Consider the following 13,975-nt stretch of genomic DNA (forward strand, 5'->3'; position numbering starts at 1 on the left):
TAAGACATCACACAGTTCTCACCTTGGGAAAATTCCCTAGGCTTTCTGGGCCTCAGTTACCAAACTAACCATAATAGTAAGTAACATTGATTGAGGATTCACTCTGTGTCAGGTACTGTTCAAAGCACTTGGCATGGAATAATTCCTTTTCTATGATACTTCCTTCACAGTTTGTTGCTAGAATTAAGGCAAAGTAGTTCAGGCAAAGTTCTTAGCACAGGCCCTGAGTTCTCAAAAAAGTTAGCAGTTTTGTTGTTATAACTAACTGAAACTTGGGGTGCCTGGGTGGCTCAGTCGGTTAAGTATCTGCCTTTGGCTCAGGTCATGATCCCAGGGTCCTGGGATGGAGCCCCACATCAAGCCCTGCATCGGGCTCTGGGTTCAGTGGGGAGTCTACTTCTTCTTCCTCTTCCCCTACTCCTGGCTTGTGCTCTCTTTCTCTCTTTCAAATAAATAAATAAAATCTTAAAAAAAAAAAACTAACTGAAAATTATAGCAATAACGAAAATGTCTCTTACTCAAATAAAACTCCAAGAGGCTTTTTAAAACTGTTAGTTAGATTAAGTCCCAAGGCTTTGTGAATCCCAGAATTACCCACAACCTAATTCCATACCTGATGCATGTTAAGTGATTGGTATTTATAAAAATAATGCATATCCTAAAATGTATGGATATTTTTGTCAGATTTCTCAGGGAAGAAAATATGTAGTTTTCTTCAGATTCTCAAAATATTATTTCATGGTCTGAGAAATAAAGAAGCACTATTGAAAAGAATTTGTCACCTGGCAAGCAAGGAGGTCCCAATAAGCATAACAAGGAAGTGGGGAGGAAAGAACTGAGTGGGTCTGTTTCCCCCCATAAGAGGATTTGGAAAAGCTTTGTGATGTTAGCCTCTGGGTTGGTATCTAGGACGGCTCACTACCCACCCCCACCCCCACCCCACCCCCGGAAAATTCTCATTTGCCCTCTAGGGCCATTTACATAAGACTCTGTGGGATTCCTGGCTGTACCTCTAGCCTTGAATGGATGATTCAAAGTCAGATAATTTCGTTCTGGTTTTGCAGGACTCATAGAATGTTCGCCCTAGAAAGAACCTCATACACAATCTGTTTCAGGGTTTTCAAATTTGTAGCAGATGCACCACTGATCCTCTTTCTGCACCCATGGAAGGCATCTCTAACTGGGGACAGCCCTCTTTACATCTTTAAAAGGTGCCTTATAAATCCTTCCTAGCCTAATAGTGTATGCAGCCATTATGGATTGATTGAAATTAGCATGCACAGGGAAGCCAGTTTTCTAACTGTGTCATGTGCTTAATATTCTATTACAGATGGGAAAATTGAAGAGGTGACATTTAATATGTCCATGGATTAGACTTCAGTCCTGTGAAGTGAGTGATAGGAAAGTTTTGAGATATTAAGTGCTGTGACTACAAACTACAATCATTTAAGTGCCAAATATCATCTCCTTTGCCTCTGCTGTTTTTCCCTCATCTTTCATAGAATAAAGAAGGAAACCCTTTTCAACAATCATTTACCTTCCCCCCACACACCAGTATAGAGGCAGCTAAGAAATTACAAACAATTATTTTAAGTATTATTCCATGTGTTGTTCTTTTATATTTTAAACAATGAGGTTTATGCAAAGGTTTGGGCCTCAGCATCCTTGCAAGGAGCCGTGTGGGAAAGTTCTGTACTGTAAGAGACCAGGAGCTGTTAAAACAAGGGTCAGCCACTTTCTGGGCCTCAGTTTCCCCTAAAGTAATAGGAGGATATACTGGACACATCATAGGAATAGAAAACTAGAGTCTTCGTGCATGGGAGAGAAAAAAAATGCTTCACTGTTGAAGAGTAGATTATGAACATTTATTTATTTTCCTGTGTGTGTGTGTGTGTGTGTGAAAGAAAAACATATTTAAGGTGAGAGTGAGGGGCTGGGGGAAGACATGAAATAAAGTGCATTTCCACCTTTTGAAATCATTAGTCAATAACATAGACCTGGCTTCAAAATTATTAAACATCATTATAGTTCTTATAACTTAGAATGGAACCCTCCGTCTGCATTATGAGGGCATATAACTTAACAAGCCTTGTCATAAGATTTTCCAGTTGTTTCTATGGGAAAAACTGGGGAAAATGGAGTTTTTAGGCAGACCAGCAGAGATCAACTTCTGGCTAGACCTAGATTTTTTTCTTTTGAGGATGATAAGGGGGGCCAGGGAAGAGAGGATTGCCAAATACATAGCCATCCCTCTGCCTTCTTTATCATATACTCTGAGTAAACTGGCTTAAATCCCACCCTTCTCTTTCCTCTTGCACTGTACTTCTCTTTGCAATATGAAAGTTATGGATATCAATTAGAAAATAAGCCAGTATTATACGCGAACATATTTATTGGCTGAATAATAAAACTTAATGAAGGAGTTATTTAAATTAGAATCCCCCCCTACTTGAAGTACAAGTTTCCAATACGCAAACAGAAGCAAAACCCCCAAACCCAGAACGAATACATTGGTAACCTACATCATCGGCATTCAGGGGTGTGTTCAATCTATCTACTATTTTGTAATGGACTGCAGCTCTGAGGACACAGGCATACAATGAGAGACACAACAAATCAGCTTAGCAACATGAGTGTGTACCCACCACAAAGCTTGGACTTCTTAAATGTGGTCACTTCAACTTACACTCACAGAGGCACCTTGGACATCTCCCTGCAAAGGACGATTTGCATATTTCTAGGCAATACTCTTACAAAAAAAAAAAAAAAAACAAAACAAAAAAAAACGAAAAACAAACAAAAAACCCCCAAAACTAAAAACAAAACCTTGGAGACCATGGTTAATAAATAAGAGAGAAAAGGAGAAGAAGAAACTGGCGACTTCCATCTGCTGGCAGGCAGGCTGAGCAGCACCTGGGACCTCATCTGAAAAACAGACAACTGACAACTTTCAGAGCCCAAGAGCCAAGGCTGAGGGCGAAAGGGAACTCTGCACTATCCTCTCTGAGTATTTTCCCATAATCTCCAGGGTGGGGAAATGTAATCGCTCCCTACTGCATAAACTGTGTCCTTCTAGACATGGCTGAAACAGGTGTCTCTGCAGAGTTATAAAGTCCTCTAGGGAAGGCAGGAGGCATAGCCATAAGTTGTTCTTTCCAAGTAACAAATCAATAGCAATTCCATAAATAATGTACAGAAACGAAACAACTCGACTCTCACTCATTTCCTTTAAAGTTCACTTCAGATCATTCTCCAAGTGCAACTCCAGATATAAAAAATAAGAAGTATAAGGGAAATGTTAGCCCTGTCTTCTGCCCCCACCCTCCACAACCGGGCTGACTTGATGCCCTCTCCCTGCCAGTGTGCCCTTTCACCTACACTTTAAGATAATCATTTTTCAGCCGACCTAGCCGGGTCCCATGGCTCCTGATGGTGAGGGCCAGCAGCTCGTATTTGTCCCTGAGCCCCATGGAGATGTCAAGCGTTTCCTTCAGCAGGGACCTGGTGTGGACCAGCATCCCCAAGAAGTCCTCGTTGAGCCTGCTCTCTTGCCTGCTGTCCTGTTCCTGGCCCTGCTTAAACTTGCTTTCCAGCTCAGTGAGAGACTTGTCCGAGTTGGAGTAGGCATCCCCGATCTGGTGGGACTCCCGCCGCAGGTACTTGCCATAGCTCTCTTCCCCGTCCAGGTCGTAGGAGATGCTCTTACTGATGCCCTCCAGGACACGCCCAGCATCCTCCACCTGGCGGCCCAGCACGGTGAACTCTTCCCGGAGGGTGAGGCTCAGCAGACTGCTGGCCTGGCTCCCCTCCCCCTGGGAGCAGCGCCGGTGGTCACTCACCCTGAACAGCAACTGGCACTTCTCAGGGTCATCATTCTCTTCATAGTCCCCGTCGGGCACGAAGTAGTGGTGCAGAGTCCCATTGGACATCTCCGGGTAGAGAGGGCCATCGAAGTAGCCCTGACACAGGCGGCAGAAGAAACCTATCCAGAGCAACTTCAGGAACACCATCCTGGAGAGTCAGGATGACCGGGGACCCCTGGAGAAGACAGTTCGCCCGGGCACGAAGAAGGGGGTCCCCCTGGGAGTCAGTGCCTCCCCAAGACGGCGACAGCCTCAATCCCCGCCGGCTTGCTGCACCCTGGCCCCCCCTCCCCGGCAGGCTTCATGTGGCTGTGTCACCGGCGCCTGGGTAGCACGGCCACACAGCGCAGGATGCACGCAGGCTCTGGCTCCTGCGCTCCGGGCTGGAACTCAGCCGGCTCCTTCCCGGCGGCGGCGGCGGCGGCGGCGGCGGGATCACCGGCAGGAGAGGGAACCCCTCCTCCAGGGCTCGGTTGCCCCACTCTCTCTCGGAGTTCCCCCTTGCTCCTGAGAGATGGAGCCTGTAGCTGGAGAGAGAGGCTCTTGCCCTCTGATACGATTTCAACTTCTGGACTGGGTGGGAATGTGGAGCTTTTCCTTTGGCTAATGATATCCTGAGGATCTCTCTGCTCTCAAATTACAGCTGGTTTCGTCACTTGGAAGCCAGGGAACAAGTTTGGAAAGAAACCTCTCATCAGGTCTCTGCTATTAAAGGTACAGGATCTTTTTTTTTTTAAGACTGGAAGGGGGACCTTGCAAAATAGAATTTAGCTTGAAGGAGAAAATAAGAACAGGGTAAACAGAATGCTTACAACAGAAAGACTGATCTGCTGTTAACATACTGGAGGGAAGAGTGATTACTCTGGAGAAATACTACTTCACATTTGAAGTAAGTACCAGTTCGATTGGATTTGTTAAGTATGTCTATATTTATCATTAGAAAGTTTGTGACTTCGAAGGCAAATTTGTAGTGTAAGACATGGCAGTTTTGTTTGGAAATGGTTAGTTAATTAAAAATGTTAATAACAATACATTGAAAGCAATAGCAATATAGAAAACTGATTAATGCATGGTTGCTGGTATGTACAGGAACAAAAGCTGAAAATGGAATTTTGCCAGTTTAATAAGTAAGTGGACAACTGAGATAATTGTTTAATCCTATGAAAAACCATCCGTGCTGAGCTTCGGCAATGACACCTTTGCAGCTATTGTCTCTTTTGAGATGCCTAAAAGTTTTTGAAGAATGTAGGGCTGGGACTATTATCTGGAGAAACCAAGGGACACCATGAGAAACAAATTGTTTGTAGTCACAAAGTTAGACTGTGGTGGAGCCAGCACAGGGTCTTTTCATTTAATTTAGAAAAACAAAGTTTTTTGTTTTTTGTTTTTACCAGGCCTTTTTAGTTTCTGATCTATGAGTTAATTAACAAATTGCCATCCATCGGCCAACTCACTTGTCCCAGAAATGTTTACTGAGCATTTACTATATGCTAGAGTCTATTTCAGATACCGCTACGAGAGCTGTGGAAAAAATGGAGACGAATACTTGCCCTCTTGGAGCTTACATTCTAGGAAATTGAGAGAAAATTAAACTAATATAAATAAAGAAGATACATTGCATGTTGACAGTGAGAGGGTTGGAGAAAAGACAGGGAAAGGATGGGAAAGTGGAGGCAGAATTCCTGTTTTTGTAGTTATTTCCTTTCGGCCTTGAAATGTAGCTGAAATACTCATGTGATCTGCCTGTGTTAGTACTTATCTTCCTCTCCAAGTCATAAGGGACTGGTGTCATTCAGAGCTACAGTGCCATAGAGTTCTGGGATTGTCATACTTGTTACCGTCACTTTCTGACATAAACAACCCAGACTTGTGGATAGATGAGAAGTCTGGTTAAGTACCTGGATATTTCGTCACTGTGGTGCCACATGCATAGATTTTGCAAGACATGTTGACTGCACATTTAATTCTTATCCAGATATTTGACATCATGAAAACACAGATAAAAGGAGTCTTCTTAGCGATTATGCTAACCAAAAAGATGATGACTTATTTTCACTGCATTCCAGCAGAGAACTACCACCTTCTCCATGGAGAGACTGGACTGTTGGACTCAAGAGTCATATTACTTCATTCTTTTTTTCCTAGGACATTCACAAATGACAACAGATGGATTCAAATTGGCTGCTTGGCCAAAGAAGGGAAGAGGAATTTACTCGGATTCACTCCACTTCTTGCACAATCCCTCCCTGACTTACGAACCAATTCAATTAAGCAAACCTAAATTAAGCACTTATTACTACTTGCCCCCTACTTTATGCAGGGCACAGTGTTAAGTGAGCTGTAGATACAAAGATGTGCAGTAAGAAGTTTCAGCCTACAAAGAGTTTGCTCTCTGGTGAAGAGTCAGGCCTATATACACAAACAACCATGATATGAATGGCTAAGAGTATTTACTTTTTCCTACAATTACCTCATCTAAAGATATAAACTCCATGTCATGTATCAGGAAGGCATTGCTTTGGCACAAGTAACTGAAAGTCTAATTCCAATCACACTGAAGTCAAAAAGGAATTCACTGACTTACAGAAAGTCTATAATTAGATTTTCAGTCTGCGCCTGGTCCAGAATCTAGTTTCTTTCTCACCATTTTTTGGTTCTACTTCCTCAGCTTAAATTCATTCTTGGGTAGTCTTTTTCATTTGTGGTTCCAGGACAGCTACAAGTGTCTTTTGCAGCTGCAAACGTCCTTGTTCCTATGTAGTAGGAATGAAAGGTTATGAATGGCAGGTCCTTCAAATCAGCCTCAGTGGCCATGTTGGTTTGATTTGGACCATTAATTCATCCTTGAACCAGGTTGACTGTAGTCAGAGGTTTGGGATTGGCCACTGCGCTTGGGACAACAAATGAAAAAGGACCCTGTTCTGCAGCTGAAGGCAAGGTACCATGCAAACTACATGGATGAAAAATTTAAGGTCTTATTTAGGAAGGGGACAGTATGAGAATGGATTCCAGGGAAGTAACTACAAATACTCTCCCTACCCCATGCTTTTGTCTTTATTAACCATTTCTGAAAGACACCAGCACTCTTGTAGTTGTGCGCAGTCAACTATTTAACAGCTGGCTCTATGGGAGAAAAAAGCTCTTTGTAGCATTTGCTGATTTCCATGGTGTGAATACACTCACCATGCCTGGATCACTGAATACAGACAGAGTTAGGAAGATGTGTGCAATGACACACCATTATATAGCATTTCCATTATACAGATACATTAGATACAGATAACCCCAAGAGCAAAGAAAATAGTAATTTCAAAGTGATGAGTTTTACATATGCATTCCCTTTATTTTAATATAATTTATTTAACTGCAAGTATAAATAACATAATTTTCAATAATGACTGTTTAACAACTGACTTGCAAAATTCCTAAAAACCTAACGATTAGTTCTCACGAGCCAGTGTTAGTTAGCTCCAGCACACCATGGCCTTTTGCACTAAACACTTCATCTTGTTCATTTTTAAAAGTTGTTTATTTATAAAGTCTTCATATGTGCACAATCCCGTCTTGGGCTGATCTACTAGAGTCAGAGTTAAGGTGGGCTTCTAATGATTGGCCTGAAGTAAATGGAGCCAGAGGAAATGTCCAAACCCAGATATACAGGACGGAGAACTTGGAGAAGTAAAATCGAGAAGTACGATCCGCTGATAGGGACAATAGTTGAGTTTTCAGTCCTAGGGCTGAAAACTAGAGATGAAGTCAAACGGCAGGAACTGGATAAAATTAAGAATAAAGGAGGACCCCAGCAGCAGTGGCTGGAGTCATGTAAGTAGATAAGCATCCTCACCCAGTACCAGCTGCTTATTTGCAATCCTTGCCTTGCAACGCAAGCAGGGTTGGCTAGCTTACAGCTCGTGTATCCTTTCTTCTTTTTGGCGCACTTTAAATCTTGTTCCTTTGGTCCAGTTACCACTTCAGAGAGGGAAGCAGGAAATCAGGCTGGAACCATGAGCCTAAAGACCTATAAGATTTCTTAAGCTCCATGATTTCCCCCTGCCAAAGACTTTTGTGATCCCCTGTTTCTGATTATGATAATAGTGGAATTTTTATAGACAAAGAGGCTTGTAAGAGATGAGGTCCCACTACGCAGTCTAGAAATTCAAAGTGTGTCTCTGGGAAGTGGAAGTTCTCACTCTCAACACCTCCCCTCCCCCAAATGGGGGGGGGGAGGCTGAATTCAGACTGAATCCCTAAACCATGTCAGAGAAGAAAAAAACAAGGAAGTTAGCTTGGACCAGAGTAGGCGTTCTGGGGTGGGAGAAGAGAGAAAAGGAAGACAAAGGGGAGAAGATAAGAAAGCCCCAGTATTTAGCACTTTGGGTATTATTTTATCAATTAACAGGAAATCACTAGCATTTGTTTAGCAACCATTGTTTACAGAGGGTGGGAAGGAGAAAGGAAAAGAAATGGATGAGTAAGGAAGAAAGGTAGCAAGTAAAGAAGGAAGAAAAGACAGAAGGAGAAAAAGAAGAGAGAGTGGAATAAATTTTGATGATCGAATTTATTTGTCACATTAATTCAGTGAAGTGGTTATTATTATTTGCTATAATAACATTGGTTAGGGGCAATTCTTAACAAGAACAATCACAAAGTTCCCATGAAATATAGGCAATACAACACACCCATGGAAACCTAATGAGAATGCTTACAAGGAAATAAGTATAATGTGGGAAGAGTTTGATCAGTTCTCCCAGTCTGTCTCCATTAGTGAGAAAAGGCTGTGATATGCTGCGGTAACAAATATCACCAACATGTTAACACCAAATTCAAGTCCACTGCAAGTCAGGGTGACTCAGTAACGCTCTTCTATGACTTAGCTATAATGGTATTTCCTCTAAAAGCCCTTCCTTGATTTCCCAATTTTAATTAGTTCTCCCTATCAATTCCTTTTATACCACTCTGTTTCTTCCCTCATGGCACTTTCTATTGTTTATGATTATACTTTAATTTAGGTATTTATTTGTTCTAAGTTTGTCTCTCCAGCTTGGTTTACACTACAGAAAGACAGGAGCTGTGTTCCCTTCTATATCCTGAGTGCCTAATACAGTCATAAGAAGTGCTTAATGAATACATGTTAGCACCCTAGGTGAAGTTGGTCACTTCCTAGTCAGTGTTTCGGCAAGATGTTTTTTGCAACTAGTGTTTTCTATCTTTTCTTCTTTTCTTTTCTTTTCTTTGTCTCCTTTCTTTTTTTCTTTTCTTTAAATTTAAATTTAATTAATTAACATACAGTATATGTTATAGTTTCAGAGGCAGAGTTTATATAGAGAGTTTATAACATATAGTGTATATTAGTAGTTTCAGAGGTAGAGTTTAGTCATTCATCAGTTGCACTGGAGTTAGTGTTTCAATGGTACTTTTTCTTTGTTCTTCTGTTATGTGTGTTGCATTGCATTGGATTATCTATGAACTAGTCTGTCTTCCCCACTTGACTGTGAATTCCTCAAGGGTAAGAGTGTATTTTATTTACCTTTAAATTTACCTTTATATTCTCTGTGATTAGCACAGAGCCAAGCATATAGCAAGAGCCAAATATTTGTTGTTGTGATAGTTAAGCTGTAGAATTTAAGGAATTCTATAATTTAATGATGGTCAGATAATCTATCTATTTGAATACATATTTTATCTGGCCAACAGTCAGCCAGTGATGTCTCACACTTAATCTGGCAGTAGAGAAGGGAAAAAGTTCTGCGAGTTCCAATATTCAGAACATTCAGAGGGGAGTATTGCTCAGAAGGGCGACTTTTGACCTGTCCTGAGTAAACTGTGCAGCAGTCTGTATATATGGTCCTAGAGTGTTCTGGTTTGTAAACTACAGAAGCATCAGACCACCCTGCAGTGTACTTTATTAGCCTGGTGAAGATTTTCACTTTACTGCTATTGGAAGTGCATGTCCTGGGTTATAATCCAGCTAGGTCAGAGAAGAATCAAACCTTGTTTGTTTCCCCTCTCTGAGCAGTGTTTTATTTTCCCTCATCATTTTAATTATAAAAACCAATAGAATTGGGGGAAATGAGAAAAGGCAGAGAGATAGAGTAAGAGAGAGGATATACCAGTTTCACTTTGATACTGCAAGCACTTTGTTCAGCAACCACATGGGAAAACAAGGAGGAGCAGAAGCAGCTGTATCATCTGTTGAGGTTGCGGGGGACTCGGGGTGCAAAGAGTCTCCAGATGGAAGTATACAAGAGGATCAGATGAGAGGGACCTGCAAAGACTGTGATGATTTGACAGAGTGAAAGCTCACATCTGAGCTTGGGAACAGGACAAGTGTCATGAAATTTTTAGGCCAAGAGCCGCTGACTGAGGTTACTGAGGAACAATGGGGCTGAGTCAGTCCCCTTGTTCAAGGAACTCTGCTAGTTCTGGTCTTAATGAAATTTATAAAGGAGTCCACAAAATGGCCAAACAGATGCCCCTCAGAAATCAGTTAGGGTGGGGAGTGGAGGGATGTGGCCAGATTAGTAATAGCATTTCACTTTCTTTGTCAGAAAACAGGAATATCTTCCATGCTTGTGTTTCTTGGTCCTTGGCTGCCTTTTTTCAAGATCTTGGAGATTAAAAATTGTCTTGCAGTGAAAAAGTCCTTGATTATGTTTTGAATCCAAATCCAAACCCAGTTTTTAATTCTAAAGAAATGCAGTTGGAAGAGGATGATAGGGGCTATTTTGAAGATGAGTCAAAATGGGCTTGTCAGTATTGCCTTTGGGAGGAAAAGTCTGAATACTTCAGAAAGCCTATTCGCAGATCCTGGTTCCAGGCTGGACTCAGTTTCCTCCACTTCTTATTTTGCAGCTTTGTTTATGCTGCCTAATGAACACTAACACTTAACTTTTCACTCCTGTTACCTACTCCTCATTTGGCCCTTATTACTGATGGCCCTAAATGTCGAACAGATGGAGGCAGAAGAATAGGCTCATAGAGACATTTGAGATATAACAATTTACTTAAATATGCTCTTTAGGTATTGAATCTGTTTAGGGCGTGCTCTTGTTTAAAACTGGGATGCTCTTCAATCTGACCTAGTTCAGAGTAGGTGTTCAGCAAATATTTGTTGTTGGAAGTTATTAAGCCAATGATTGTAAGTGGGGTTATCAATTTAATACTGACCATATGTTTTGAACCACGGACACGAGAGGGCTCAATGGGGACAGACTTGAGACAGTTTATTAGCAACAGACTACGGATCACGTAACTAAAGATTCTTTGGACTGGGGAAATGTACTCATTTGCCGATGAACTTTATGAACAAAATTTTTGTTCATAATAAACAATTTGTCAGCAGTGAGTCCGGGTTGCAGCCTGCCTTGTCTTTAGCTTGTTATTGCAACTCTGCAAAGAACAAACAGCAAATAAAACAATGTAAAGATCTATAAAAAGAAAGTATGGTAGATTTGGTTACATACAAAACATATGTGAAAGTTGTTATAGTCACGATTGTGAATTGGGATATTTGCAACACATTTTGATAAGAAATGTTTAATATTCTTAGTGTATACTGAGTTCTACGAACCCAAGAAGAAAAACACTAGAACCTCAGAAGATAAATGAGCAAGTGAGACAAGTAGGCAGTTTTCAGTAGTGAAAACTACATTCCTATTTAACATATAAAATATGTAACCTTGTAAGTAATGAAAAACCAGAAATGAAAATAACAATGAGATAGGATTTGTCCTAATATTAGTATAAAATAGTTATACTTCTTAATGCTATAATGACATAGAAAGACAAGTGTTCTCATATATTAAAGATGGAGATATTAATGGGTTTGACCTTTCTGCAAAGCAGTATGGTTATTTGTATTGAGAGATTTAAAATTTTTCATACACTTGGACCCGGTAATTTTGCTTCTAGAATATATGCCAGAAACATAAATACATATAGAAATGCATAGAAAGATGTATAAACAAAGACATCCACTGCTGCACTGTTTTTAAGAATAGAAAGGTAGAAACAAGCAAAATCTCCCAAGGAGAGAAAAAAAAAAAAAACAACTAAACTAAATACATAGTGTACCCTTATACTGGAAAGATTTTACATCTTATGAAAATTAAATTTTTTGTTAAGATTTATTTATTTAAGAGAAAGAGAGAGCGGTGGGGGCGGGTAGGGGCAGAGGGAGAGGGAAAGAGAAACTTAAGCAGACTCTGTGCTGAGTGTGAAGCCTTAACGTGGGGCTTGATCTCATGACCGTGAGATCATGATATAAGCCAAAACCAAGAGTAGGACGCTTAAGTGACTGCGCCACCCAGGCGCCCCTGAAAATTAAATTTAAGATATTTTTAATAAAAATGAGAAAGTATTGTGATACAATACCATATGAAAAATGATTACTAAGGAAAGCAATAAAAACAATACAAAGCCAAGATGGTAATATGACAAAAGGTAGCATGCTTACCTCTATGGAGGTAATAGCTATGTTATTCTTTAATTTGGTCTGCCTTTCTCATATTTTCCATAATAGGGTATAGTATGAAATTTAGGAAGAAAAAGAGAAGCAAAGAAAGGAAAATAGTACTGAGAGGTAGAAAATCTTGGGCTACATTCTGAAAGCATCCGCTTCACAGAGCTCCTGACTTTACATTCTTTAGGCAGAAGGCTTCTCTGACATCCTGATTCTGGGTCTGCAGACAGCAGACATTCATTTGCATTAGTCTCCTAAACCACTTGGCGCTGGAGCCAGATACCCAAACCCTTTGGATTTGGTAACCTCTGGTAGATTCATTCTACTGTCAAAATAAAAGCACATTCTCGGACTGTGGACTCTGAGGTTAAATTCCTAGATCTTTTGGATCAGAATTTTCATTGCTAGTATTAAGGGTTGGGCTGGAGGGCAAGGTGAGGGGGGATGCAATCCCAATGTTGTAGAGGGTTATTTTGTGATAAAGCTTCTCTACACTTGGGTAGGATTTCTAACCAGAAATCCTAAAATCCAGGAATTACGGTCGGGCCAAATAATTCAAGACAACTGGATTTTAATTTTTTTCCTTTCTCGGGTCCAGGTCCCTTGTATATTTATTAAGACTGCTGCTTCCCAGATTTTGCCTCATACCACCACCTAAATGGAAGGAATTTCTATTAGGTAGCTTCAGAGACTAAATTATATCCTGTAATGTACATGAGAAAATGAAAAAAATCTACATCGTTAGATACTTACCATATTTTTTCTCTTTCATTTCTTTTAATGTAAATGATGTTTTCCTTCAGGGATAGTTGAACCAAGTTTGAAAGATGTGTGGTTGTCTACATGCAAATGTTAAAAGGAAAATGGGAGGAAAAGTGTAATTTTCCATTCTCAATGATGAAAAATAAAGAGGGCAGTTTTAATAAAATATAACAACAAAATTTGTCTTGGTCTTAACACAATTCAATGAAAATATCCTTTGAAGCATTTTTTTTAAGCTGTATAAAAATAAAAATGATGTTTGGATTTTAAGAAAGTTTAAAAATAGAGCATGTGCTACTGGGGAGGTCTGTCAAGTAACCAAGTAACTGATGATGTTTAGAAAGACTCTTAACTGTATTTAAAAAAATAGAGAATCCTTTTTTTTTCCCCCCAAAGTAGGCCAGTGCCTGGTACAAACTGACAGCAAGCTATAATTTATGAATAGTGGAAAGACTTGTGACTTAGAATAACACTGTTGTGACAGCACAGTAATATAATAGGATTGAAGGTATTTAATAGAGACAGAACACAAAATAAAAATGCTCTCAGTCTTAGAGATTTTAATTAGTATTAGGTATACTTTGCCACTTAGCTGTGGGGTGTGTCACTGGGTCCATGCATGTTTGGATAAGATGAATATGGGGCTTTCTGCCTAGGATAAGCTATCTTCCTTTTTTCTCCTCCCAAATGGTTTATTGATAATGGCTTTATCTCAAAAGTAGAAGCCAAATGGAAAAGGACAAAATGATCCCCAGAGAAGAAAAATATTTCTGTCAAGAAGAATATAAACAAGTTTAAAAATAACTAAAAAGTGATTTGTCATTAAAAAGTTACTTTCCACTTGTAGAATGATTTTTACAATATCCAATTAGAGAAAAATATTTCTTAT

The 13,975-nt window shown here is 40.1% G+C and overlaps 1 protein-coding gene across 1 annotated transcript; it reads right to left on the reverse strand.

Moving 5' to 3' along the window:
- Positions 1–2,384: 2,384 nt before the first annotated feature.
- FIBIN (fin bud initiation factor homolog) lies at positions 2,385–4,429 on the reverse strand. Its single transcript, XM_021685877.1, has one exon. It carries the CDS (start codon positions 4,008–4,010, stop codon positions 3,375–3,377), a length of 636 nt encoding a protein of 211 aa, XP_021541552.1. The 5' UTR covers positions 4,011–4,429; the 3' UTR covers positions 2,385–3,374.
- Between the last annotated feature and the right edge of the window lie 9,546 nt (positions 4,430–13,975).

Source organism: Neomonachus schauinslandi, chromosome 11 (genome assembly GCF_002201575.2).
Source record: "Neomonachus schauinslandi chromosome 11, ASM220157v2, whole genome shotgun sequence".
NCBI lineage: Eukaryota > Metazoa > Chordata > Mammalia > Carnivora > Phocidae > Neomonachus > Neomonachus schauinslandi.

What these genes read in the sequence shown, in the direction of transcription:
- FIBIN (XM_021685877.1), bottom strand. Translation starts at nt 4,010, where the DNA reads ATGGTGTTCCTGAAGTTGCTCTGGATAGGTTTCTTCTGCCGCCTGTGT.